General features: G+C 42.2%; 1 protein-coding gene across 4 annotated transcripts in view; it reads right to left on the bottom strand.

The window, feature by feature from the left end:
- Positions 1-7,001: 7,001 nt before the first annotated feature.
- Positions 7,002-11,201, bottom strand: part of CCR3 (C-C motif chemokine receptor 3) — a 119,946-nt gene continuing 115,746 nt past the window's right edge. For 3 of the 4 annotated variants that reach the window (XM_072941123.1, XM_072941124.1, XM_006200719.4), the window contains exon 2: positions 7,002-8,428. In XM_072941123.1, the coding sequence (XP_072797224.1) occupies positions 7,350-8,428 (1,079 nt within the window). In that variant the 3' untranslated portion in view covers positions 7,002-7,349. Of the gene's footprint in view, positions 8,429-9,115; positions 9,213-11,201 lie in introns of those variants that run through there. The other variant, XM_072941125.1, reaches the window with a different exon arrangement.

Below are 11,201 nucleotides of genomic sequence, written 5' to 3'. Positions count from 1 at the left end.
TTCTACCCCGCAAGCATCAGTATGTTGAATCAAGGTGTGCCCCACAGGGGCAGGTCCTGCCGTCTTGCTTTTCTCTTCTGGTCACACGTGTTTTCAGCCTACCCATTGCTTCAGGCATGGGTGAGGCCCTCAGGAATAGATTTGAATTTTGTTTTTGTTTTTGTTTTAATTTTATTTCATTTATTTTTATTCTGGGAGGGTAATTGGGTTTATTTAATTAATTTATTATTTTTAGTGAAGACACTAGCGATTGAACCCAGGACGTCCTGCATGCTAAGCACGTACTCTACTACTAACCATGTACTCTACCTCTAAGGGGGAGGGTATTGAATTTTGGTTTAAGAGAAGATAGTAGAATTTAATAGGCCTTGAACTATAACCAGCTTCACCAAAGCCCTACACCGGGGAACTAGGAATGAGCCCAAATAGTAACAAAGTGAAACCATGCTTCCTATCCTCTGTTATTCCCTCCTGTGGCCACCGCATTGCACAATTCTTAGGGATATAAATGGCATCCTCTAGAGTTTTGCAGCTCAGTTGGACAGGATCAAATACAGGCATTCCTGAGTTTCTTTCTGTAACATCATCAAAACCTCACCTTCCACCTAGCATATGGGCATATTTTCTCCTTCACTGCTTTCTTGAGTGACTGCACAGGGCTAGCTGCGGCTCTGGCATTGGTGAAGGCCCCCTAGTGTTCACATTTCCCACTGCAGCTGTGACTGAAGCAGGTGTTAGCAAGTGAGGAGGATGATCTGAGGGTTGGGGCCAATTTGCAAGGACCACAAAGTAAGCCAGGAAGAATCTTGTCCTATCTGAAAATTGAGAGGCTTTTCTCAGTTTGGAAAGTCTAGATTGCAAGAGGCAGCCATTCTTCTGATGGCATCGGGCAGTGGCCAGTAGACTAGCTCTTGCTTAGTCAGGAAAGGTTAACTTTGAAAATAAGCAAAATCTAGGTGTATGGAATTTTAAAGGCATTAGTATTTCTATATTCAAGCCCATATTCATATCCATATATATACCTACAGCTGTATGTATATTTAACATCATTGCTTTTATCCCTTCTGCTTTATTCCTCAGCCAGGATCTGGGGCTCTAACATCCACTTAAGTCCTGCAGGACAGTCCTGCAAATTCATGTAAGCCCTACAGTCTGTAGACCTCAAGAGCTGAAATTTGGGGGCTTTGATTTTGCCACCAGTATGTTGAACCAACAGGACATACGAGGTATAAACATAAAGAATCTTTTCTTTTGTGTCTCATGTCCCTTTAAATTGAGTTAGATGCTGAAGTTCTTCTAGCCCCAATGAAAAGTGGGGCAGTTCCATGACTCTTGTCATCACGCTTAGGTACAAAAAAGTCCCATGATTATTTGAAGTCATGAAAAGGGAGAGTTTCAATTCAGAAATTGAAAGGTTGATCCCCATATGAATATCAAAATTCAACATGATTTGACATTTAAATCTTCTCCCCATCCCCCAGCTGGGGGATGACATGTGCAGGAGAGAGAAGTGGAGGCACCATTCTACTTATCTCTCTCCTTCTCCAGCATTTCTCCTCCTTCCCCTGCTTGCTAAGCACTAAGCATGGTTTTTGCTTGACTGGCCCTGTCATAAGATGATGACTTCACCCCTAGCCCCACCCCTGGGGCTGGTAGGTATTTAAAAGTTGATTCTTTCTCTCATGGACTACTTTGGTAGAGTCGTTGGAGATATCCCTGGGAATATTCAATAAAACTCCTGTGATTTTTAAAAAAATGCATTTTCCCTGACAACTTCCTATTATCCCCTGTTGTTTCGGCAGTCAGTTGCACACACATTTTTCTCCTCCTATAGACAAGCTCCATCCAGGCAGTTTTCTTGGGCAAGATTAGAAATCTTCTGGTCAGCTCCCTCTCATCTGGCCTATGGAAAGGAATCTCACATTCTTTGCCAAAATCAACCCTGAAAGTATATATACATTTCAAAGTAGTGGCAGTTTTTCTCTACTCCCCAGCTCCTGCCACCACCACTAACCCCCACGCCCCAAGCAACTGGCTGGCCTGTCTCTTGTGTCCTGATTTCCTGGGTTACAGTCAGATATTTAACTGCAGTGACTTGTGTCAAGCTCTCTGGTTGTCCTATTTGCATCACTTTTACCAGGCTTGAGGTAAGAAGCAGCACCCACCACGCCTTCCTTCCTTCCCATCCCTGGTGTAGAGGTGGAACCAGCAGCCCTCAACAAAGAACTCCTTTTCAAGTATCTCCCTGATTTTCATCAATTCAATATTTTTAACACTTTTTTAATTGAGTTATAGTCATTTTACAATGTTGTGTCAAATTCCAGTGTAGAGCACAATTTTTCAGTTATACATGAACATACATGTATTCATTGTCACATTTTTTTGCTGTGAGCTACCACAAGATCTTGTATATATTTCCCTGTGCTATACAGTATAATCTTGTTTATATATTCTACATATGCCTGTCAGTATCTACAAATTTTGAACTCCCAGTCTATCCCCTCCCACCCCCCTCCCTCTTGGCAGCCACAGTTTGTATTCTATGTCAGTGAGTCTGTTTCTGTTTTATATTTATGTTCTTTTTTTTTTTTTGGATTCTACATATGAGCGATCTCATATGGTATTTTTCTTTCTCTTTCTGGCTTACTTCACTTAGAATGACATTCTCCAGGGACATCCATGTTGCTGCAAATGGCATTATGTTGTCATTTTTATGGCTGAATAGTATTCCATTGTATAAATGTACCACATCTTCTTTATCCAGTCATCTGTTGATGGACATTTAGTCTATTTCTGTGTCTTGGCTACTGTAAATAGTGCTGCTATGGACATTGGGGTGCAGGTGTCTTTTTGAAGTAGGGTTCCTTCCATCAATCCAATATTTTTGTCCCTAGTACAGGTGAGGGGTCTTGAGGGTTGTAAAACATGTTTTACAATTCCTTTATCAATTCTGCATATAGTCTGCTTTGGAATACAGCATTGGTGATGTCCTGCTGCCCCAATGAAAACTTCCAATGTGCTATCTTGGTACAGACTGTTAGCATTTTGCATTAGTCAGCAGCACTTGACTACTTCACACTCTAACCTTATTTTGTTTGTTTTGACCTGCATTCAGGGTCAAGGTAGAACTAACCTGGGGATTTAAGCAGCTTGTCTTCAGAACTCACATTCTGTGTACCCCCGCCCCAAATTTGGTCTCCTTCCCTCATGACTATGGATATCAGAAGCCCAGATCCTGTGGGGCGTGGATTATTAGGGGTCTGGAAACTTCTTATGTAAAGACAAGAAAGTAAATATTTTAGGATTTGTGGGCTGTACGGTCTCTGTCACAATTACTCAACTCTGTTGTGGTAACACAAAAGCAGCCACAGACAATTCGTAAACAAACGAGCATGGCTATGTTCCAGTGAGACTCTATTGACAGAGCAGGCAATGGGTCACAGTTCGCTGACTCCTGGATTAGATCAGTGAACAGAGAAAGAAATGGTGACCTTAACTATACTGGGAATTTACCTGGGCAGAAAGGGAAGAAAACCCCAGTGATGGAAAGCCTATAGGCTACGAAGGACAGAAACCTGCTTTGCTCAGGAAATGGGAGGACTTTAGAATTTAGCTCTGGAATTTGAAGAAAACCTCAGAAACTCAAGCTGGAAAAAGATCATCTTTTTTAAACCAGTAAAATATGATGCCCAACAAAAAGGAGGAGCAGCAGGGAAATCATCAGTAAGGTGTGTTCAAGGTCGCCTGCCATTGTCAAGGTCACTTTAGTCTTCACCACAGCAGGCTCTTTGTCGTGCACTTTTGTGCCACTGTGGCTGCCAGCACATTGACCTGCCTGCTTGGACACTGCTCTCACTTACACTCTTTGCTTCATGAAAAAGTTGTTCCCAAAACTGTTCAAAGATCTAGCAAATGCTTTATCCCTCAAGCCTTAACTGAGCATGCCCAGCTAGCTTCCAACATCCAGTATTTGCGTCTCATTGCCTGGAGCTTTCCCCATAGCTGGGAGGGCCTCTCCAGAGCCAGAGAGGCTGGAATTGCTGGAAAATTAACACGCCTCTCCCAGGGGCAGTCATCAGCCAGTGACCGATGTGAGTGGAGTGTTAATACCCCAACTCCCTTCCTCCTCAAATGAAATAACTGAGGAATGTGAGTTACACTGTTCCCCAGTTTTCTAGTGGTCTTGAGCTCCAGTCACTCCCCAGTGGAAAGTACTTCATAATGTACCTTTGTTGATATCTTTCTCTTCCATGTACTTCCCTACTAACTCTTGGAGTTTTCTGCACTTTCCAGGTAAACTCTTTGATCTCTGCTTCTTGCTCAGGAACTGCTTTGGGAGGAACCCAACCTAAGCAGAATGTCACTTTCTCTGTGTACTTTTCTTTAATGTCTCCATTCCACTTTCTGCCTCAGGGGCCTTTGGGCACATATCACATTTCATTATAGTCGTTTGAGTCAGATGGATCTCTTCCACCGAATGGTGAGTTTTCTAGAAATGAATCTTACTTCATCTTTGCATCACTGGCATTTTCCCCAGCCTGTCACACAGTGTTCAAGATGTGTTTGCTGACTACAGAAAGCTTGACACATAGGTAGAAAAGACATAAAGAGGCAAGTTTGAAGGGGCTAGTGCTGCACCACTAACCGCATACAAGAGCCGTTAGCCACATGTTGGCGGTTTCAATTGAAACTGGATGAAAACGAAAAATTCAGTTCCTCAGCCTCACTAGCCACATTTCAGGTGCTCGATAGTTGCATATGGTTAGTGATTATATTGGACAGTGCAGATGTAGACCTTTTCTATCATTGTGTATGGTTCCATCAGACAGCATGGGACAAGTGAACAGAATGGAGCATACAGAATCTGTGATTTTGTTACGTGCAATTTTATGTGGGTCACAGGGCTCCTAAAAGCTTTCAGGGATCAGGGGTGTATGAACAAGTACCTGTATCCTGCACTTGTGGTTACCTAAGGGCAGATACTACTTCATATTGCAAGAGAGAACCACTGATGTATAGTTTTTAAGTGATTGTTTTATTTACATTTTGGCTGAACCACAAGAAAGAGAAAAAGTAACTTCAAAGTTTCCTAGCCAAATTGAGATCCATGTTGCATGATATAATGTTCCACAGTTCACATCCTGTGCTGCCCACATAGGGTTGGGTTGAGATAAGACCTTTCAGACAGGAGTGAAGGTAAGAAAAGTCAAGGTCATTCACTAGCAGTCGAGATTGGATGGGATGGATGGCCAAGAGTATGCACATCCCTTCTCCAAGCATTTGATTAGGAAGTGAAATGTTTTGGCATTTGAATATTTTCTATCTTAAAGTGGAAGTTTCTCTCATTTGTGTTGAATTTAGGCACTGGCAATTTCCTTTTTAAGACATGATTTGATTTTGAACTAGGGCAATGTAGAACAAGAACACTGTCCAATTCAATCTGACAGTGAGCTCCCTGAGGGACTTAGCTGAGAACATGGCAGGTGCTCATCAAATGTTTACTGAATGAATGAATGATGTAACCAGATGAGTGAATGAACACATGAAACTTGAGTATACCTTAGTGAACAATCGAAAATGCACTTGGTCTCATGGGCAATGGGAGGTGATGCTGTGGAATTGTCCACCATGCCCCAGCCCTCTTTCTTTTTTTTTTTTTAACAATCTATTTTGTAGACTTTGAGCATCTAGCTCCTAAAACTTTAGCAAGATCAAAAATTATATATATATTCTCAAATTTTGTTTAATTTTTTGAAAAATGTGTTCCCACATTTCAGAATCCAAAGGGCACAAACGGGTATTCAGAGAAAGGTCCCCCCTTTCCCTATTCATTATGCATATCCCTCCCTAAAGACGACCACTGTTACTGCTTTCTTTTGTATCCTTTAAGAAGGTGATCAGTGCGTCTAAGCACAATGCAAAATGTGCGTGTGTGTGTCCTCTTGTTTTTTTTAATATACACTCTGTTTTGCTCTTTGTGTTTTTCAATCAACCATATATTCCTTCTGGTGCTTTAACTCTTCCTTCACACTGTCTCAGCCAAATTATTCTCTGGGTGCTCTTGTCACCTTTCTTATCAGCCGTTGATCTTTCCTTGCCTCCACACGTACCTTGTCTCCTAACTTACTTCCCTGCATGGTTCTGAGCCTCTACTCCGTCCTCTATGTGTTTCCAGATTTATCTTCCTAGCTCACCATGTTGATTGCTTTACTCCCCTGCTCTAAACAATAGCTCCCCTTGCCTCCCCAATAAAGCCTGAGATACTTTGCCTGAAATTCATGGCCCATTCCAACCTTCCCACCCACCCTGACACCCACACATGTTCCTGCCCTCCCCTCTCACCTTTGTATTGGGCATTCCATTGGCTTAGGGTGCCTTCCCACAAATCTTCTCCCTTTTCACATCCTGCCCCTCCTTCGGAGACCTACTCATAAGCCACTTCCTCCATGAAGTCTTCCTCCCTGAGATTCCAGCTCTTTCTTCCTGGCCCAGGCATAGCATCAAGTGTGTTCCTCTTTGCACTGGAGTTATTTGTGTCTGTCTGTCATATCCTCTACTACAGGGAAGGTTTCATGGATGCAAAGATTGTTTGTCTTACACATTTTTGCATCTTCAGTTAACCTAAGGTAATGTTTGTGCATCCTGTCTGTATCACCTAACACAACAGTTGTTGGATGATGATGATCAGTGAGACTTGCGTGTGAGAGGACAATATATGAACAATTCAGGGCTCTGAGAAGTTTCTATGAGCAGGGCCTTTATTCTCTATACCAAACTGTTCTTCAGTTGAGTTGCTCCTGGGAAATGTGGTCATTTGGTGCAATCAGTTCACTATTAAGGAAATCAGTTCACTATTAAGAATATTCAGAACAAGTGTGGCATGCCATAATGGTGCTTGAGAGTACATATGCACAAATTTAAAAAAAAACACTTTTCATCAAGCAAGGAAAGAGTTCGGCACGTTAAGAAGTAATGTAACTGATTTATTGTACTTTGTGAAGTCCCAGGAGGAGTTTCATTTATGTGAATCACTGGCTGAAGTTAAGTTTTAAAATGTAAAAAGTGTTACCTGTTTATAGCTGCATATAGTAACTATCTAACATTCAAGTGCATTACATGTATGTAACTCTTCAGAGAATCAAGCAAAGCTATGCTTTTCAGGGTTGATGATAAGTTGACCTTTGGTAATGACTTTGGGGTGCATAGATATTCCACCATCGTTGTGTATATATTTTAATGTCTTCAAGAGTTCCAGTGTTGCCCTGGAAGTTCAAAGGACTGGTGTAGAGGTCTATACATTTGCTTCATCTGCCCTGTGCATCTTCTTTAGGCAATGTTCTGCATCTGACCTAAAATACAGCAGAGAGTTCCTGCTCCCCTGTTGATGGGGATACAGAGCTGGTTCTTTCCAGTTTTTCGGCAGGAAGGAATGGGATGTATTTGCCCAAGTAGATGGCCACGTGCTTGTGGAAAAAGTGGCGGAGGTGCTTCTGGAACCTCTCACCGACGAAGGCGTAAATCACAGGGTTGACGCAGCAGTGCGAGTGGGCAATCACCTCCGTCACCAGCATGGCCAGATCCAGCTGTCTGCTCTGCTCACAGTCGGTCTCAAAGTTCATTTGAAAAGCAGAGAGAAGGAGAACCAGGTTGTAGGGTGTCCAGAAAATGAAGAAGACCACCATGATGACAAAAATGAGCCGGATGGCCTTATATTTTTTTTTACTGGGACATCTCAGCAGCGTTTTAATGATTCCTGAGTAGCAGACAGCCATAACAAGCAGAGGCAGAGCGAGACCCAAGATATTCATCCTCAGAGCTTGGAAAATCTTCCAGGCATCTTCTCTACCCTGAGGGTAAAGAGGATTACAGACAGACTTGCCAAACTCCTCCTGAGACTCATGGAAGATAAAGTCAGGGATGGCTGCCAGCCCTGCCAGTCCCCAGATGAAGGCACTGGTGATGATACCAAAAGTGACCGTCCGGGCTCGCAGGGCAAACACAGCGTGGACGATGGCCAGATACCGGTCTATGGTGAGCAGGATGATGAAGAAGATCTCACTGTACAAGCCCATGTGATAAAGCCCAGAGAGCAGCTTACACATGCAGCGGCCAAAAGCCCACTCTTTCCACCCAATGTAGTGAATCCAGAACGGCAGCGTGAGCAGGACAAGCAGGTCAGAAACGGCCAGGTTGAGCAGGTAGATGTTGGTCATGATGTGGAGCCTCTTGTATTTTGTGAGGATCATCAGCACCACCACGTTGCCCAGCAGGCCAACCCCGAACACCAAGGAGTACAGCAAGGGCAGGAACTGGGCACCTAGCTCCTTGACGTCGACTTTTTCACATGGCATTGCTTCCTCATAGTCGTAGGGTGTGGTCTCCACAGCCTCCGTCCCATTGACTGAGGCCTCCATGTCCCTTGTCGTCCCTGTGTTGGAAGAACAGAGCAGCCCACAATTAGTCGTGATCGCCCCGGTGAACCTCACCAGTTGATTTGTTCATTTACTTGATAAAACTACATGGGATGAACAGCCTATACCTTTCTCAGCATGTATTTTCAAAAGGATATCAGAGGTGCCATGGGGGGAGATGTCATGTTTTGAAAGTCAGCATGATCCATGATGAGAAAATAAATAGAGATGTTGTGGATGGTGGTGGAGAGTGGGGATGTTGTTCTGAAAGCATTTGAAGACGTACAAAACAGGAAAACACAGGTCAGATAATGATAACATCTTATAGTTATTATTACTGTATCTTTTAAGGCATTTTGTATTTTATGTTTTACAGTTTATATATGATTTTCAAAATAATCTTACCTATTTAAAAACCAAATGCTTATAATAATAGTAAGTGATTGTTATTACAAATAACTACCCCTCTCCATGGCTCCATAACAATGTGCTGTTCATCATAGCTAATGGGGAAATTGAACCTTAGAGACATTTAATAATTTGCCTAAAATCCTCTAACAAGTAATTACAAAAGTTTGGGCTAGTTCTTCAGTATCTATGCCCAGTTTTCTCATTGCTAGGTTCAAGTGCAGTGATCTTTAACTTTTGAAGACTTAGCTATTGTAATTTTTATTAACTATTATAACAATGTTAAACAGCATTACCTTTTCTTGTTCCTGATAATGCTGAGATAAGCCAATCATGTGCCAACAGCAAACCCCTTAGAACTTCTTCAGAAATGGGCTAAGCAGGAGGCGTAGGCCAGTGAGATTTCTTATTAGAGTTGATATTTCTCAGACCAGGATCCCTAGGGCCAGTGCCTACTTCTCTTAAGATTACAGACTTGGCTGGAGAAAGATGGAAAATCAAACAAGGAAGGAGTCCCATGAAGGGCAGTTAATCTTTGCACTGCTCCCTTGGAAGGAGTCCTGCTGACTTGCTCCTTCCTATGAGCAAGGTACAGGTGTGAGGACATGAGTATATGTCAGTAGGCATCTCTCCAGTTAAATCTTACAAATGCAGTACTTTGAGCCAGCGGCAAGGAATTGTCTTTGCTTCTCAAGAGAATACTGGGACCGCAAAGGTCAACACATGTCAGGATTTTGTTCAGTGAAAGTGACAATAGAGAGGGGAGACACAGGAGCCGGTCTTGGCCATTCTGCTTGCCAGCTATGGGACGTAGACAAGCCCTTAACTCTGAGCCTCATTTATTCATCTCCAAAATAAGGATCTGCTACAACCCAAGGTTGTGGTGAGGATCAAATGAGAGTGTCTCCATGATATCACATTGTAAACTTAAAAAAAAAAAACAAACCTGTGAAATTGGTAGGAAGCAGCAGTGAAAGAAAAGCGATCAGAAGCCATTTCATATGAACTCAGGAAAATGTAGGGGCCCTTGGGTAGAACTTGATCTGTTTTCATAACTCTGTCCTGATATATCATCCACTGACCAGTGACACATTTCAGGCTTTTGAGATGAAAAAGAGAATTGAAGAACAACTGATTTGTATGATCTTATCAGAATTCTTATTCCTAATGGCATAATCCACAGCCACTGAGAAAAAATAACCATCGTTTTCTCTGTTATGCATTTACAAACACAAGAGTGTGTCTCTAAACCTTAATGTCTTAAGCAAGAGAGGAATAGATCTGCTTGCTCCAGAGAGCAGAAATGCCTGTACTCACCATTAATTATTTGTATTTTCTTTCCTTTTATCCCAGACTGATCCAAAGACAAGTCAAACTTTTTAAAAAAAAATTCACTAAAGTTGTGTTAACTTGAGGCTCATGTCTTTAATTCATGCATCACTTCCATAAAACCAACATGATCAGTATGATAAAATTGTAGAAACTTTGGGGGCCCTAGACTGCAAAGCACAAGGAAGCAAGCAGGTTCTGTAGAGTCAGAAGCCAAGCCCTTGATTATTAGTTACATAGAATCAGAGATCTGAAGACTGTAACGGTTCTCAACTGTCTGCTGTCCTAATCGCAGTCCTTGCACTTTGGAAAAACGATATGGTAACAGTAAACAAACAAACAGCATCAGCAATAAAGCAAAGCAAAAAAAAAAAAAAAAAAAGTAAAAACTACCCCAAATCTCACCATGAAGAGTTTACCACCATTAACATTTCTCTATGCAGATATGCATACATGGATACAAAGTTTTACAAAAAAATGAGATCATACTCCTTTAGTTGGTTCACTAAAATTGCTCACAGTACAACTCAGCCCTGCAATGTAAATGAAGTTTCTTTAGTTTCCAAAACTATTTGGTCCTCTGTTACTAGCTTCCCACCTGCTGGGTGGTAGGAAATGTTTTCATAAATTTTAGTCCCAAGTGGTTTAAATTTAGCCTGATCTATCCATTCATTTGAATGATGACTTTAGATTTTACTCATCCTGTTTCCAGCTTATAATTTCAGTTCCTTGTCTTCTCTCATTTGTCCTGTCTAAAATGGTATATAGATATGGGGGAGAGGCCAGCATGACTCGATACATGGACAGAGTAGGGAGGGGATGTTCTGGTCTCCTGCTGGTTCTTGATTTAAGTGGCCGGTATCTGCTGAGCAGCATCAACCTAGTCCCAACTCTGAGCCTTGTGCTGGCATCTGCTGCAAAGGTTTGTAGCTAGTGGCCTCAGGATCCATTCATTCTCTGTCCTCCCCGGCATAGTGACCTCTCTCAGTGATGGAGTGTTCCCTTTGCTATGGCTAGAATGGAGAACCACATCTCCCTCAGGTTCCTGGCCCA

This window comes from Vicugna pacos, chromosome 17 (assembly GCF_048564905.1).
Source record: "Vicugna pacos chromosome 17, VicPac4, whole genome shotgun sequence".
Lineage (NCBI taxonomy): Eukaryota > Metazoa > Chordata > Mammalia > Artiodactyla > Camelidae > Vicugna > Vicugna pacos.
Note: the sequence above shows the minus strand (reverse complement) of the source record. Positions and strands in the feature narration are given on the sequence as shown.